At 36.6% G+C, this 18,855-nt stretch overlaps 1 protein-coding gene across 2 annotated transcripts in view; it reads left to right on the forward strand.

Annotated features, from left to right (window-relative positions):
- The window catches only part of LOC110462134, a 31,919-nt gene extending 13,570 nt beyond the window's left edge, over nt 1–18,349 (forward strand). The window contains exons 4-8 of one of the 2 annotated variants that reach the window (XM_021515979.1): nt 695–770; nt 7,355–7,579; nt 9,234–9,304; nt 10,794–11,053; nt 17,144–18,349. In XM_021515979.1, coding sequence (XP_021371654.1) covers nt 695–770; nt 7,355–7,579; nt 9,234–9,304; nt 10,794–11,053; nt 17,144–17,984 — 1,473 coding nt within the window. In that variant the 3' untranslated portion in view covers nt 17,985–18,349. The remainder of the gene's footprint in view (nt 1–694; nt 771–7,354; nt 7,580–9,233; nt 9,305–10,793; nt 11,054–17,143) is intronic. The other variant, XM_021515980.1, reaches the window with a different exon arrangement.
- The last annotated feature ends 506 nt before the right edge of the window (nt 18,350–18,855 follow it).

Here is an 18,855-nt window from a genome sequence, read left to right on the forward strand (position 1 = left end):
GTTCTTTTGAATGACTTATATTTATTGATACTGATGTTTTGCCTGTAGCTTTATTTTAGATCACCTTTAAGGCTAAAAGTGGGAGATTAATACCAGGTGAGCGATGCAGGTCTATTGGGCCCCTTGTTTTGTTTTACATCCTATTAACAGCTAAGGTCATTTAAGGACGTGCCTATATGTGTGTCATGAAAGCGTGCATGTGTACCGAAGACCCAGAATGTTCGTGTACTTGCCTCCTTATAATAGCGCGGATCTGTTTGATCAGCGGTCGATAAGTCAGGACAAGCATGCGTAGTCGGCAGACATTAAACGGCCGATACATGTACATAGCCGATTGAAAAAGATGATCGATACGATTCCACCGCTTTAGCCGAAAAATATAAACGCAATACGGACGATTACAAGTTGTGAGCCCGACTATTCCCATGTGGATAATTGACCATAATTATAACTGTTATTTGTATATCGTGTTAGACAAACTCTTCTCCGATAGTGGTTTATATTATCTGGTAACCTTTGTTGTTAGATTCATTACTAATTAATCTAGATCGGACATGGTCTACTCCGTTTCGGTACCATCCCTCTAGCTTAAGGATACCATGCACCAAACATATTTTTTTAGAGTTTCTTGTCTACGTATTACCGTAAATCACCAACAAGATACATGTATTTATTTTTGTATTTGTTCATTTAGATTAACGGAGGAAAGAAAAGGCGTCATAACAATGTCCTGGATACAGACTACAAAGCAACAAGTAAATCAAAATCTGGCAAGTACATGTATCATTATATTATATATTATTTTGACAAATATTGTTCTATATTTGTATCTTTAGGGCACATGGTTCCGAGGTTGTGAATTATTCAGGAAACTGCTTGATTAGATTTTTTGAAAAGCCCTATTGTCTTTAGGTCACCTGTACGAATGGCAAGTGAGCTTATGTCATGGTGCGTCACCCATGAAAGCTTCGTTGGTAGGAGCTTGATAAAGTTTGAGAATGAAAATGACCTTGACTTACTTTCAAGGCCACATGAGTCTAATGTGTCAAACACTTGAAACGACTTCTTCTGAAGAACTGAAAGGTATAGAATCTTCATATTTGACTGGTGACTTCTTGAGATAGAACCCGACAAAGTTTGAGAATGAAAATTACCTTGACCTAGGTCACAGGTCACAGGGGTCAAATATGTCAAACAACCTTTTCTGAAGAACTGAAAGGTATAGAATCTGGTAGCTTCCTGTGAAAGAGCTCGACGAAGTTTGAAAATGAAAATAACCTAGATCTCCGGATAAGGTCACAGGGGTCAAATATGTCAAACAACTTCTGAAGAAGAACTGAAAGGTATGGAATCTTCAACTCTTGCTGGTAACTTCCTGTGAAAGAGCAAGACGAAGTTTGAAAATGAAAATAACTTAGATCTCCGTATAAGGTCACAGGGGTAAAATATGTCAAACAACTTCTGAAGAAGAACCAAAAAGTATAGAATCATATAACAAGAGTACCGCGGGGCGGAACAATATACGCCCGTAGAATGCCATATACTTTCTTATATTGAAATAATAATCAAATACTGAAATGAACAAAGGTAAAGAACTTTTGCAAAAATCGTCGAATCAAAATTCTATTAAGAAGACACAACTTCATATCATGATGATAATGTATACCAAGTTTCAAAGAGATCCGTTGAAAAATGTAGGAGGAGATTGCCGGACAGAAATCAAATACTGAAATAAACAAAGGGCAATTACTTTTGCAAATAATGTCGAATCGCAATTCTTTTCAAGGAAACACAACAACATCTCATAATTATTTAACCTTCTAAGTTTAAAAAAATCAGTCAAAAATGTAGGAGGAGATCTCCGAACAATAAATCAGATACCGAAATGAACAAAGGGCGATAACTTTTGGAAAAAAATTAGAATCAAAATTCTTTAAGGGGGACCCAACTTCATATCATGATTATAATGTATACCAAGTTTCAAAGTGATCGGTCGAAAAATGTAGGAGGAGATTGCCGGACAAACAAAAGTTTACGCCGGACGGACGGACAAACCCATACCATAATACTCCCGTCAAATTTGACGGGCGTATACTAATATTTGGCTGGTAGATTCAACAGATGAAGTCAACAGAATTTGCGAGTAAATTATTTATAGTACAGGATATTTAATGGGAAGATTTTTCTTTGACAACTTAAATATACAGGCCCTCTTGTTGTTATGTTTTATTATTAGCTTGTCGGGCCCGAGGAGCAGAGTAAGGCTTATGCCATGGCGATTCGCCCTTCATCAAGAATTTTGTTAAACATCTTCTATTCAGTAACCAACAGGCCTATGTTGAGGAAATTTTGCTAAAATCAAGATGGGATGATGGGCTATCGAATGCCCAGGATGACGATATCTGGCCAGTAGCTTCCTGGTATAATAGGCTACCAAATTAGTTGAAACAAAGGAACTTGACCCACTTTGACGGTCACTGGGGTCAAATGATAAAAACTATTTCAGCGAGTGATAGTATTTGGTCCGTGGTATGCAGGATTGAAGGCCTACCGAATTTGTTCAAATGAATGAGTTTCATCCATATTAACGAAAACTCTGAATAACCAAGAGGCACATGGTGATGATATTTAGCTAGAAGCATGCAGGGATGAAGGGCTTTACCATTTGTCCAATATGCATACACTACACGCATGTATCTTATACACAGGGGGGGGGGGGGGGGGGGGGGAGCGCTCATTAAATGGTTATGACTGTTGATAGGACGTTAAACAATACTAAACCAAACCAATCCAAACCAAACCAATGTACATCGGATATTCAGAAGCGGTTGAAGGTGTACAGTTATTTGACCACTGTGACCTTGACAGTATATGTAGGGCAAGGGCATATTCATATGCAAATGATGTTAAACTCTAACACATGATGCTGGTGGGGGAATAGAAGCATGACATTACACGTTTCCAATATGTGTTTAAAAGGTTTTGTTTGTAAGTGCCTATTTGTTCCATAATAATTCTAACCAAAGTTTGGAGTATTTCAATGCAAAAATAAACGAAATATACTTAAACGTGCAACTTATAAAATAAACAATATAGTAAAGCTTTAGGCTGACCTTGGGGTCATGAAATTCACAAAACATTTTTGTTATTGTTCATTAAAAACACATCACGTTCACATCCAGATCACTTTTACATTCCCTTTCATTTATATTAACCATCATCATCAGCATGCATCACATTCATCATCTTTAATATCATCATCATCATTATTGAAATCATCATTATTCATCATTGAAATAATCATCATCAACAATAAATAATAATTTTCATCAAAATTATCATCAATCTCACCATCCCGAGTGCGTCCTTTACATCAGCATCATAATAATCAACGTCTTATACCTTTGAACCTGTACATTTCCATCCATGAGAACTAGTCGATTGCAATAGGTGCAGCAGTTTTGGAGACTTAGTCAAAAATGGGAATTGTTTATGGACGCACGACAGACATATGACTTTGAAAGTATAAGTCAATGTCATTTTCATTCGCAAACCTCATCGGGTTCCATTATAGGATGCTACTGGATAAATATCGTGACTTTATGGGAAAAAACACCATATAGACTGGGAGTCGATGCTAACAATTATTTTTGACTCCATACAGCCACTGAAAATGTGTTTTGACATTGCTATTAAAATTCTGAGATGTCCAGTATGCATGATCTTCAATGGCCAGCATGTAACGTCATGATCACTTTTAAACAGACAATTTTCAAATCAGAATATTTCAATAAAAAAAAATAATGTCCCTTAAAAAATGGAATGGAGTAATTACAAACACAAATATTTGTAATTACTCCATTCCAAATATTTCTATGAAATTTGTTTGTTTAGAGTTCTGCATCATTGCAACACAACAGAAAAGAAAGTCATAGGAACAAAATAGATAGAATTACAAAATATCCCAATATGGACGGTAGACCGACTTTTGTTATTTATATGAGTGATTTAATATCGCTAGTGCTTGATTTGCAAGTATCCTGAGGTGCTTTGAAAACAAGAAACCCCGAGCAGATTCATTGCGGCAGGGTTCAACATGGGGTTAGGGCAACTTAGGGGAGACCGGGGCAAATTTGGCACTGGGGTCACTCCTGATATTTTTGGTCTTGAACAAATATTTACAATTTTGAGGATCTTAGCAGTGCAGTTCACTGGGCAGGATGTTCATACGAAAAAATGGCGGGAACACAATAATTGAAGATTACTCAAATATTTTTTGGGAGGGTAGAAAGAAATGCATAACCTCACAGCTTTTTGTAAACCGAAATGCTACTTATTATTGTCATACGTGTAACAAACCGACAGCTTCAAATAATGGTATGCATTAAGCCTAGCATTGAGTTTCGTATTGATATGATAAACATATATCTTAAAATATCAATTTGGGGCAGGCTCGGCCCGTGCCATACACGGTAAACCGAAGGGCATGGCATTTCTCTTCCGAATAGTAGAAATACACATACATTTTAAGAAATGCTGTCCAGAACGACTTCCATGAAGGTGGACCAAACTTGCCCCTGTCTAACCGATATTTTGAAAGAAAAACCTACATAAAATGAAACGGTTACATTATGAAGAAAACTGTATTTGTGCCCGCTGACTAGGTATCACCTATTTCATAGTAGTGATATACTATAATCGTGTTCTTGTTCAATCTGAACAGTCTCGGACCGTCATCTGTCTGTCGGGTCTCGCTCAGCGCGTGCCCATATCTCGCAGCCTCATTCCAAGGTCGCACAAACCCAATACACACACACAGAGTTAGGAACCCGGGCCAACAATCAAAACAACATTACAGGTTCTTACATAGATAATATGGCTTGACTTGTTTCAATAGCCTTGTTAGCTTTATAAATTATTGTAAAATATCCTATAAAATTACATGCCATCATTCTTGAGATTTGAAGCATTTTCTGTGTGTTTTGTATTTTGTATTTTATATTTTTTAATTGTCAAATATTTACATTAATATACAATACAGTTACAATGTATACATAATATGACATAACACAAACATATATATATATATGACACGCATATTCAATCATTAACATACAAATACTTGTACAATTATCAGAAAGGAAAGGTAGGATTCTTGAAAATTTGTAGTATATTTTGAATTTCTCTGTAAGCTACAGTGTGAGCGTAATCAATATATACGTTTACACAATATAACAGTGATATGTATCAATAGATAAGTTACTTATGGTAAATCGGTCCATATTTCAAGTTTGGGTGTTTTAAAAATAAGATTTGCCATTAGGTCCATTCTCTTTGAAACTTGTTTAAGTAGATTTCTCCCTAAATTCTAGCAATGTATTTTTGAGTTGTATATCGTTCTTTTAGTGTATCTTTAGGGCCATAATGCAGAGTTTATTCTGGAAGCACATTGATCTTTAGTTGTATTGTTTTATTGTAAAGATGATCATAGCATCCACGTTTCTGTTTAATCAATTCTGACGATATGTACCAACAAGAGTTGTTATTAAATTCAAATGGAATGAACAGATAATTCAACAAATTTTCTAAATTTACAAGTAAACTGTAAACTTGTATAGTTTCAATTTCTGTTTTACAAATGTTACAATAAGGACTGTCTACTAACCCAACTTTAAATAAATACGAATGTGTTGTTACAATATGAGGATTAACCCTTAATTGGCACCGTTGCAATTTTGTATTTTTTTGTTACAGAGAAAGGGAGTTTGAAAACTTTCATAATATTCAAATTGTTCATCTGATTTTTTTATTCCATTTTCGCAATTATATCATTTTTTCTTAGTACATTATACAAATCTTTTGTACGTTTCTGTTTTTTAGCAAATATTTGTAAATTTCTTGGAATAAAAGGATACTCTTTTTTTTGGATTGGTTAAGTTACACCGACTGCAAAGCTCCGTTTTAGCTGTAACAATTCCATGGTATTGTAAGGAAATTTGCTCTAACACCAAATATTTCTCCGAATTAAAAAAAAAGCCGTTGTTGTTATCCTTTTTTGAGTCATTAACTACTACAACTTCATTCCTATACCAATCTTTATAAAAACACTATTATTATCTATTTTGATTTTTTCGTTAAACCATAAAGGCATGTCAGATATCTGTTTCGATTCGGTATATTTTTTCCTCAAAAACGGTTAGATTTTCCATGCAAGAAAGACATCTTTTCAGAAGAGATTTTTACAGTTATTATCACAAAAGGAAATTTAGTCTGATCCACAATTTATAAGAAGGTTTTTATCAATAGTTGAATTAAAAATAATTTGCAATATTCCTGTTGTTGAGAGTAATCTCCCAATCCAAGATAGTCTATAAATGATTTAATAAATCATTTTGAGACCACCATCAGAAAAAACCCATTAAGTAATTACATTTCTTTTAATTTATCAATCTTAGTATTCCAGAGGAAGTTATATATTTCTGTATTTATCTTTTTGACAAATGTATTATCAGGATTTGGTAAAGCAATAAATAAGTGATTCAATTGAGAAATTATGACAGACTTTATTATATTTATACTCCCTATTTGTGTAAGCATTCTCCTACTACAAGTCTTCATCAAAGCTTACAAGTTTTACTAGTTTTTTTTATCAAAATCTATTTTTGGGATACGATGTAGATCAACATGAAAATCAATGCCAAGAAGTGTAAACCTTGTATGTCCCCACTGTAAATTCCATTTAATAGCCTTAACCTCATAACTTTATTTTTTACTCCCTATCCAAACTACTTCGGTTTTCCTTGAAATCATTTTTAATCCTGTTATTTTTTCAAAGTAATTCGGTTCTTTTATATATTCCCTAAGTGATGCTACTGATCCGTCCAGAATTAAAGATGTGTCGTCTGCGTTTTGTGAAAGCAAATAGGTTGTTCAGCTTCAAGTAATTTTAAACCTTTAATATTCTAGTTATTTCTTATTTTGATTGCCACAATTTCTGAACAGAGAATGAAAGATTTAAAGTGATATCGGATATCGGATCGCCTTGGCGGAAACCCCTTTTTTATCGAAGAAAAAATAATTTCTGCAAAGGTCTTTTTTGACAATGTTCTTGACATGGGTATACCAAGCAACTTCCATATTTTTTTTCATTTTGAGAAAAGTTATGAGCCCTTTTCAAACTATTTCACTAATATGACGCTGTAAGACATACCTCAATAGGACGTTAAACAAAATAAAACCAAACCAAAGAAATGGCTTAATAAAATTACGATATTTGCAACGAATAGTGAATAGTCCGTTAAATGGTCGATGACAGTTTCTTGTTTTAATTTTTCATAATACTATATCAATACAGAGTGTCCGTATAAAATTTTGAAATACGAAGTGTCCAAAAAAGACTATGGACGTTTGGACTACAATGCCGAGATTGCGCGTAGAATACACTCAAAAATACCGGTTGCGGATCTAGATGTACCAGACATCATCATAGATGATTGCTTTACATTTCTGGTAATAATTCCGAATGCAAGCAAACATTCTGAACTCATCGGCGAGGAGCATGTGACGGACATTACGAAAGGTATGCCATATCTTTATATTTCCCTTTTACTGTATTTTCTCATCGTACCATGATCATTTTTTTCTGTTAGAATTGTGTGTTTGTCAGAATGTACATGCAGGTTTCATTGCTCATGTATATATGTATATATATTTTGTGCAAGGGACAGAACAATCATCATCTAAATCTGAATTTTGAGAAATGATCTCATTATTCGATTTCATCATTCATCAGTTATAAGTTAATCTCAGTTTGTGCACTCCCTGCACTTTTCCTGCTCCACATTTGCACAGATTGAAAAGTTAAAAAGTCATCATTATATTCAGCCTACATTTACTTGCACTTCATTTCATATATTGCGTCATGTAAAGACGATACTAAGTACTTATAAACCAATGCAAGGATAGCGTTCACTGTTATATTTCCTTGTTCACCATGCATGTGATTCTTTTTTATTGATATTCATATACTGGCCTGAAGAACATTTCTTACCAACATGGGAATTGCTCAAACATAATCTTCGGGGTACATGGTACATGGCGACATGGCAGAGACCAACATTGAGCTGCTGCTCTCATTGCAATACTTGAGATCTAGTGTTGTATATAAAAGTATTGTATATTATGTTCACTTGGAACATCACATGTTTATGTTTTGTCGTCAAAGTTTTTCAAGTGACCAAAAAGAGGCTACCTGCCTGCTCATACAGAACTCCTGAGCTATCCGGGCAATAAATGGACTGCCTTCGGAATACGTAATATTTACATACATGTACACACTGTACAACAAATACTCTTTGTCTTATTTAGTCTTAGTGACAAAGAAAACAGTACATTTACAGATGGCTAGAATTATCCGCCGTGACGGAAATACGGGTTCCATGAAACCACTTATAACAATAGTCGCACTGTATCATAAGGGTTCCGATGTCTAATGCAGTGTCTTCCAACTTTTCTGCCTCCGTTCCTCGACAGCCTTAGCTAACCACTCTGGAACAACACGATCCAGATACTTTTTAAGTCGGTCATGGTTTATAACCGACACTGGTTTTAACAGAGGAACTCGGTAGACATAGGGAGATAGCATTTCTACAAGAACCCCTGGTTCCACCATGAGGGTTGGAGTTCTGCCCTTCTAAGTGATAATTATCAGCACACAAACCTTGTCACCTACCTTTAATGATGTCTTGTTTAACTCGTATGTCGAAGTCATGTTTCATGTTTTTTTAATGGTTTTGAGGACCGTCCTAGCGGTCTCATTCGCAGCTTAAATTGCTTCTTCCAGTTTCCCTTCATACTCTTCCAAATTAGTTTGCTGATTATTGGCGGGGGTCGATAAAGGAGATCATCTGGTTGGTTTAACTCCCGTGGCAGCATCAATGTATTGGCTATGTAGCCTGTCTGGCGATTCACAGAGCTCCAGCCGGCCAACTTGGGTAGATATACATCCTACTAATTACAACATATTTTTCCTGTCTTCTTTCTTTTCTATCAACATTCTCCCACGGCACCCGACCTCATATGACCCTGGTGCGAGGGCGTTGAACCCCAAACAAACAAACCGAGGTACAGACCAAGTTTGGTTCGGACTGCCTGGGTTAACAAGCAATTCAACAAAACGTTTGTCTCTGCACTGCAACTCAACTCAGTTTACATGTACATTTGTTTTATATCAGAATGGTCCGGAACAGAGAAGAAAGGGAAGAGGTGGATTAGTCTGTTGTCGCGGAGGGCTACACCCATCGAGGTAAATAATTTTATAAGAGCAATGATAATCAATTTTTGTGATAATGGGGACAGTTACATAGTCAATCATTCTATAGCGGCCCTTTTTAGCTTACCTAGCCCAAATACCAAGTGAGCTTATACCGTGGTCCGACGTAAACAATTTGCTGTAAACGACATTTTATTGATAATCAAAAGGCCTAGGGTTATGCTAATTGGTCAGTAGAAGAATGGGGAAGGGGGCCGTCAAGTTTGTGCAAAGGAATTATCTTGACCCATATTCAAGGTCACAGGGATCAACTTCTAAGGAATAATTAAAAAGGCTAGGGTGATTATAAGTGGCCAGTCATATACAAGAATGAAGGGCCATCAACTTGGTGCAAATGAATGACCTTCACCTATGTTCAAGGTTTTCCTATGATCATTTAGGGTAAAATAACACGTTAAAATAGGCTATCACAAAAATGAATACATCTAACTAGAAATGAATTTCGATTAGATGTAAAAACAATCACATTGATTGAACAGACACTATCAAATAAACTGTTCATACACTATACATTATAGAATCTGTCACGTTTTTGTTTGAAATCAGCGCATTCAATCGTAAAATATTTGACTGCAAATGGCTAAACACATGCATGACAACAAGGTTGCTCTTCTTTATGTAAATTATAACTGTGTGTGATGTAGGTATGGCCTATGCGCAGTCGCGAGAGGACAACTTCCTCTCTACGGCCCGGTCCATCTGCCGCACATGAACCTACGTTGGGTTGAACTAAGAATAATTTGTTGTTCACCGTTTCAAACCATTTATTTTGCCAATTCGTTCAAATAAAATTCACAATTAAAGGTTTAAAATCACTATAGGGTATTTTTAATATCTATTGGATGTAGATTTAGAGCTTGTTTGGCAACTCTATCTACTCTCTCATTTCAAGGTCACAAGGGTCAAAATTAGAGAAAAAAGCCAAGGGAGAGAGGATGTTTGGCCAGTAACATGTTAGAATGAATAGCCATCAATTTATTCAAATGAATGACCTTGATCCATATTCAAGGTTGCAAGGGCAAATGCGTTGAAAACCCTGAAACAACCAGAGGACATAAAATACACCAACATGCCCTGTCTCCTGCACTCGCACACACACGCAAGCACAAACATTACCAAATCCTTGAAAAAGTTTTGTTCAAATGAATTACCTTTGCCCATATTCAAAGTCAATAAACAAGAGGCATTGGGGTGTTGGTATTTTGCAATTAGAAAGCTACGATAAAGGGTAAGAGTAAAGCAAATTGCACACATGAAGGCATATCCTTGAATGACCTTAGCTGTTTATAGTACGTTTAATCCTATAAAACAAAAACTAATGTCGATCATCTATTAAGAAATCTGTTGGGAAACATTTTCATAAATAGCTTGAAAAAATCTTGAAGTAATTAAAAGAACTTTGTCCATTGCCTTCCCATTCGAACCTTGCAACTAACCTTTTCCCCATGATTTCCATCAACAGATCACAGAAGAATCAGCGGTGCTTTTTCTTGCGGATAAACCTGAGGAAGACTTGAAGAATAACTCGAAGGTTTGCAAATTCCTTACGTTTTCCTTTGAAAACGAAATATTTGCTTACGCTGAACGAGCTTTACAGTATGTCCAAGACCAACTTGCTAAGAAAAGGGAACACAAACAAGAGACGTTGAGCTATACCAGGCTGGAGATTTATTCTCTTCTTGCTAGAAAACTACCGGACCACGATACACCTATCAAACAGTCGTAAGTCTATTCTATCAAATTTTGTTTCTCTTAGCAGAAATATCGATCAATGCCCCTTATGCTTAAAGATTAAATGTTAAACCCACGTATTTTCCAACGATACCAACTAAATAATGTCATTAAATCTGGACCGAATCGATTTATTTATTGAAAAACTTAAACTTAATAGCCTTTTCTTCAATATTTGTAGGCAAATGTCATTAACCTATTGATTTCGATCATTCGAAAGTTGTTTGAATAATTTAAACGTTTTTTTACTTGACTTTTTTTTAAAGTCACATGTGTCAAAAATGTTAAAACCTTTAAACAACTTCTGAAAAACCTAAGGTGCAAGGCTGATTATATTTGGGCAGTAGCATGCTTTGATGAATGGCTACTAAGTTTGTTCAAATGAATACTTTTCACTTGTATTCAAGATCGCAGGGTTGTTTGAATAAATATGTATGTGAACTTTTTCGGAAACCAAAATACCCAGGATGATAATATTTTGCCAGTAGCATACAGGGATCAAGAGCTACCAAGTTTTTACTTTTTCGCCCATATTCAAGATTATAGGGGTTAAATATGTCTTTCAAACGACATCTTCTGAATAAGCAGAAGACCAAGAATGTTGATATCTGGCCAGTGGCATGCTTAGATGAAGAATTACCAAGTTTGTTGGTTTTATTGAACTTCACCTATATTCAAGGTCACATAGATAACATGTCGAAAAATCTCTTTAAATAATTTCTTCTGAATAACCAAGCGGCCTAGGATGATATGTGGCCAGTTACATGTTCAGACAAATACTATGATGTTTGTCCTTATGAAGATCATGTGGGTAAAATGTTTGGTTTGGTTTTATTTTGTTTAAAGTCCTATTAACAGCTAAGGTCATTTAAGGACGGCCTCCTCAAGATGCATGCGTGAAGTGTATGCCTGTGTGTTTTGGGAGGCTGCAATATGTTCGTGTCTGTCTCCTTGTGATAGCGCGCAACTTTATAGTTCTACCTCACCGAACCATACTGCCGAAGACACCCACCCCACCCGGTCACATTCTACTGACAACGGGCGAACCAGTCGTCCCACTCCTAATTTGCTGAGCGTTAAGCAGGAGTAGAAACTGTGTTGTCATGAACTACTGCTTGTCATGAAAAATGGTTACATGACAATAACCAAATGCATAGGGCGGTGATATTTTCCCAGTACACCCCACCTTTTCGGGAAAAGAATACACCAGCTGAATGTATCGTAGGAGGCGACTAATGCTTGAACCCTCTGCATAATTGGGGATTTGGTTTTGTGTCCTAAAAGCAATATGCTGCACCCATTGCAACATTTGGGATCTATATCTTTCCTATTTTTCCTAGCGCCTTACTTGGCAACACCTCACTTATGGCCTTGATGTTGAGCGTTCGCCAATGCGAGGAAGGCAATGGGTTCTGTCCCCAGGCCGGGACATACTAAAGTCCTTAAAAATGGTAGTTGTTATTCCCTGCTTAACGTTCAACAACTGGTTCACACCTTCAGCATGGTATTTCAGTGAGATAGCTCTATAAAGTCGGCATCAGATCCGCGCTATTACAAGAAGGCAAGCACGCCAACATACCCGTGTCTCCTGCATACACTACACACACGGAGGTACGTCCTTAAATGACCTTAGCTGTTAATAGGACGTTTAACAAAATTAAACCCAAACTTGTCCCAGTAGCATGCTCAGATGAAGAGATACAAAATGTATTAGGTTTGTTATGTGAATCTGTTCAAAAGGGTAAAAACACTTAAATGACCTTATCTCAATAAACAAATAGCTTAGATTGATAATACTTTGCAAGTTGCATGCTGAGATAAAGGGCTATAACGTTTGTTCAACTTAATGACCTTGTTAGAATTGCTCAGCGTTAAGCAGGAGTAAAAATTACCATTTTTACAGGCTTTGGTATGTCTCGGCCAGGGGACAGAACCCAAAGCCTTGCTCACAGGGGCGAACGCTCAACTAAAGGTCACAGGTGAGGCATTGTCAAGGGAGACATTAGGAAGTCGCTTAGAAAGAAGAGAAAATAAGATCCCAAATTTAGTCGCTTCTTACGATCATTCAATGCGGNTGCTGTTACCTTGATGGCCACAGTCATCTTTTTGAGTAGTAGCATGGTTCATGATATACACACTTTTCTAATGATTCATATAATTTTAAAGTGGTGATTGCAAATTTTAACCGCTCGAAAATTGGCTCAAAGCTACCCGGAACGACTAAATTCATATATATTTAAAGTGACAATACTAAGGATGAATCTTTGTTAATAATATCCTTTTTCATCTATGCCATATTTATTTACTATAACATCAAGTATGAGGTATAATGCAAGATGGTCGTCATGGCTTCTGATTTTGTCGAGACATTTTCAACTTCTCGAGAAAACCTAAATCAATTTACTTAAAATTTGAAAAACTTTCCTATTTCCTATGACAATTGTTTTTACTTTTCGTGCCGATCTGATAATCAAAATGACAACCCTACCGTCTGATAAGTCGAGACTCTTTTGACTGTTTTACAAGAACTGATAAAACAGCCGACTCAAAATGTGGTAAAATGTTCTTTATGACGTCCCAAAACAAGTGTCGGTACTATAATGTCTCCTTTGACAATGCCTCACTTTTGGTCTTTATTTGAGCGTTCCTGTGATGAAGGCTGTGTGTTCTGTCTCCTGGCTGAGACATACCAGAGTCTGTCAAAATGGTAGTTTCTACTCCTGCTGAACGCTCAGCAATTTAGGAGGTGGACGACTGGATCGCCCGTTGTCAGTATAATGTGATCGGATGGGGTGTCATGCACTATAGGTAGCACTATAAAGTCGGAATCACTACCGCACTATCACAAGGAGACAAACACGAGCACATGCATGCATCTTGCACACAGGGGAGGTCGTTCTTAAATGACAATAGCTGTTGATAGGACGTTAAACAATACTAAACCAAACCAAACCGTATTTGTGCATGTTTAATTTTGAGACTGATCGGATAAACAAAATGGCCGACACGCAGTCATCTTTAGTTTGACAGTATAGGATTGTTATTGCTATATGTCGGAAAACAATTAAGGGATATTTCTCAAATTTCATATTGAGACTCGATCTTAAATAATATGGCCGTCAGGCAGCCATCTTATATTTTGAATATTTTTTTATCGCTATAAATTCCATGTGAATGTTCCCCTTGGTTCATAATCATGTATGTATTATTTTGAGACTGTTTAAAAAAACACGATAGTTGCTGTCATCTTGGATTTTGACATTTTAGGAATATTATCACTATTTCTAAGGACAGATCTTTCATATATTGCGATAGTAGTGTACAAGTTAATATGTAAAACGACAAACTATTTTTGAATGTTGTCTTTTATACACAGCAGTATAAAGTTTCAAACAAAAGTTTCATTTATTGTTAACATGACTCGATCTTACAGATAAGAGAAAAAAAAGAGAGAAAGTTTCGAACTGACAAAGGACTTACTTAAAGATAGTACGATGGTGGGCGCCCAGATCCCTCTGGGATCTCTTGTTAGGACCGATAACAAAACCAAGATGGCCGACAGGCAGCCATCTTAAATCAACGAGTTCAAGTTTGTTACCGCTATTTCTCAGAATGTTCAGTAAGGGTCTTTCTCAAATTTCACATGAAGGTTCCCTTTGATTCATAGTTCCGAATTTTGGGGATAATTGGAAAACTAAGATGGCCGGCAGGTGGGCATAATGAATTTAGGATTGGTTTGGTTTAATTTTGTTAAACGTCCTATTAACAGCTAAGGTCATTTAAGGACGTGCCTCAATGTGTGTAGTGTATGCGTGATTGCGTGTGTGTATATACAAGAGACAGGTCATGTTGGTGTGCTTGTGCGGTATGGTTTGGTTTAATATTGTTTAACGTCCTATCAACAGCTATGGTAATTTAAGGACGGCCTCCCATGTGTGCAAGATGTATGCATGTGTGTTTTGGGAGGCTGCGATATGTTCGTGTTTGTCTCCTTGTGATAGCGCGGATCTGATGCCGACTTTCTATGTCACTGAATACCATGCTGAAGGCACCCAGCATAGCATTCCGCGCGTTCACATTATACTGACAACGGGTAAACCAGTTTTTCCCATTTCCCTACATGCTGAACGTTAAAAAGAGAACAACAACGACCATTTTTAAGGACTTTGGTATGTCCCGGCCTGGGACCAGAACCCATTACCGTTCTCACCTGGGCAAACGCTCATTATTCAAGCAAAAAGTGTATAAGGAAATAAAAGGTAGTTGGGAGTAATAAAGCTTAGTTGGGAGTAATAAAGCTTTTTAGTGGTATTGCTCAAAAAGAACTGGAGGGATCTTTCGCAAATTTCACATAAGCGTTCCTCTTTGTTTTGATTATGAACATCAAAGTTTTGGACTGATTATGAAAACAAAGATGCTGACAGGCAGCCATCTTGTTACAGTTAAAGTTTGTTGTCACTATTTCCCAAAAGCAATGGAGGAATGTTCCTCAAATTTGATATGTAGGTTCTCCGTGGTCCTTAGTTGTGCATGTTTTCTTTTGAAATTGATCAAAAGACTGATTAAAAAGGCGGACAGGCAAACTGATCGACCAGATAAGAGAAATGAAGAGAAAAGATCAAACTGACATAGAACTAATAAAGAAATTTGATATGTAGGTTCACCGTGATCCTTAGTTGTGCATGTTAACTTTTGAGGTTGATCAAAAGACTGATTAAAAAGGCGGACAGGCAAACTGATCGACCAGATAAGAGAAATGAAGAGAAAAGATCAAACTGACATAGAACTAATAAAGAAATTTGATATGTAGGTTCACCGTGATCCTTAGTTGTGCATGTTAACTTTTGAGGTTGATCAAAAGACTGATTAAAAAGGCGGACAGGCAAACTGATCGACCAGATAAGAGAAATGAAGAGAAAAGATCAAACTGACATAGAACTAATAAAGAAATTTGATATGTAGGTTCACCGTGATCCTTAGTTGTGCATGTTAACTTTTGAGGTTGATCAAAAGACTGATTAAAAAGGCGGACAGGCAAACTGATCGACCAGATAAGAGAAATGAAGAGAAAAGATCAAACTGACATAGAACTAATAAAGAAATTTGATATGTAGGTTCACCGTGATCCTTAGTTGTGCATGTTAACTTTTGAGGTTGATCAAAAGACTGATTAAAAAGGCGGACAGGCAAACTGATCGACCAGATAAGAGAAATGAAGAGAAAAGATCAAACTGACATAAAACTAATAAAGAAATTTGATATGTAGGTTCACCGTGATCCTTAGTTGTGCATGTTTTCTTTTGAAATTGATCAAAAGACTGATTTAAAAGGCGGACAGGCAAACTGATCGACCAGATAAGAGAGATGAAGAGAAAAGATCAAACTGACATAGAACTAATAAAGAAATTTGATATGTTGGTTCACCGTGATCCTTAGTTGTGCATGTTAACTTTTGAGGTTGATCAAAAGACTGATTAAAATGGCGGACAGACAAACTGATCGACCAGATAAGAAAAAATGAAGAGAAAAGTTCAAACTGACACAGAACTAACAAAGATTGTACGATGGTGGGCAATACGATCCCTCTGGGAAATCTTGTTTACTGGAGCTTTAGGTCAAAGAGGTAAAAATATTGGAATGAATGGGTAGACAACAACTTACACTGTGTCAAACCGAAAATCGGTGAATGGTATTCAAGATATAGAGGAAACCGCCGAGACGTGGTTGTCCTTGCCCGCCACCGGATTGGTCATTCATAAATAACCTGTTCTTATTTATTGAAAAACGTAGACCAGCCTCAATGAATGGTATATCGCGAATCATTAACAGTTAAACACTTGTTACTAGATTGTATAAACCTTCAGCAAACAACAGATTTCTTTTCTAATAATATAAAAGATCTTAAATCTCGTCAAAACATTCAGTATCTCTACAAGTCATGCCTACCTTTATACTGTTGGTCAGTTCAAAACGACCTCTTAAGAGTTGATTGGCTGTTCAGAATTCAATATGATTATGGTAATGTTGAAGCATCATTTGGCGCGATTGTATTGTTATGCTGTAATTTGGCTTTTTGTTTAGTGTGCAGGATTGTGGTATCCGGGGCTTCTGCAACACTATTGACGGATTCTTAGTTCTTGTTGCCGAACCAAAACGAAAAGCTGACAAGACACGCATTGCAGATAGTATCGAAAAAAGTTTGCGGAAACTGCTGAAAGAGAAACCTAAATTGGTATGGGTTAACAAAATAACAATGGCTGATCTTACTGCTCAAGGTTGTAAACTTACCAACACAGAGACAAATCACTGGGGAACCCTAGGCTGTTTCGGCAAAGACCCTGGCAATTCGTTGGTAGCAATAACCGCTGGGCATTGTGTAGAGAAAGATCAAATCGTCCAAATAGAAAACAACGGCACTTCGGAGGAATTCGGGCGGTGTGTACAAAGTCACAATTCGACTGAATTCGACATTGCGGTCATTAACATTAACGATAGCATGGAACCTCGTTGCACATTTAAATTTCGTAATGAAAAGGACGAAGTGTGCAAGGCGTCCGTATATCAGGGGGATCAAATCAGGAACTGGCCGGTACATAAAATAGGAGCTGCAACTCAATGGACTAAGGGCGTTGTATACTGCGGGGAGGCTCGCGTGTGTGACGATATTGGAATCATCATTGTAAACGTGAACGACATCGTCTTCGCAGAAGAGGGCGACAGTGGAGCTATCGTGTTCTTCTATGATCCAAACGACATACATAACAGGGAGGTGAAGCTGCTATCCATAGTATCAAAAAATGTCACTGTGGAAAAAAAAGGCACCATTCCAGTTGGACTTTCTAGAAAACCAACATTGACTCGAAGCTTGAAAGATGGACTCGATAAAGTCCCCAATATCATAATAGAATATGAAAGGGATTGAAAAGACAAACTCTGGAGGTAAAAGGAAACCTTTTTCATTACATACTGACTATGATATTTATTTGGGAGAAATATTTATCGATTTTGTTTTGTTTTGATTGATTTGGACAGTTAATTAGGAAGAACGAGAAACGGACTGAAATTAAGATACTTTTTTGTATATCTAACATTTGGTTTATATACAAAATACTACGGTATAAACATCAGACCTACCCATGCAAGCACATGCATTTGTTAAAGGAATACTTCCCATCTGTCAATCATATATACACAAAGTTGGAGGGACGATAGTCTAGTGACCGAAGGGTTGCGGGTTCAAGTTACGTCACGGCACTGTGTTGTATATTTGAACAAGATACTTTACTCCACTTGTTTTAGTTTACTCAGCTGTAAATGAGTAAGTGGCTGGGCAGTGCTAGAGTTGTTAAATGCTAGCTGTGAGCGCCTAAATGGCAGGTGATAAAGCGGTAAGTAGGAACCTCAAATTTTAGTTTTAATTTTAAAACCCAAGAAATGCAAGATTTGTCATTTCCAGACCATATATCAGAAACTGTGACAGATAATTTTACAAAACTTTCTTATTACATGAACTTAATTGTTTAGAAGTGGTGGGGGATTTTTATCTTTATCTCCTTATTTTAACACTTTTATTCATAATGACAGTGTTTTTAGCACAAAGTCACAACAACTGAACTGTTATCTGTATTTAGACATGCATCCAACATTCAGATATATCAAAAAGTAAGTGTTTATAGACATTTTGTTTTATTCCGAATGCATGTCTTAATAAAAGATAACAGTTTTGTGACTTTTGTACCAATAAATATAGTAACATATAACTATAAGTGTTAAAAAAGTATGAAGAAAATCCC

Source organism: Mizuhopecten yessoensis, unplaced genomic scaffold (assembly GCF_002113885.1).
Source record: "Mizuhopecten yessoensis strain PY_sf001 unplaced genomic scaffold, ASM211388v2 scaffold10751, whole genome shotgun sequence".
Taxonomy (NCBI): Eukaryota; Metazoa; Mollusca; class Bivalvia; order Pectinida; family Pectinidae; genus Mizuhopecten; species Mizuhopecten yessoensis.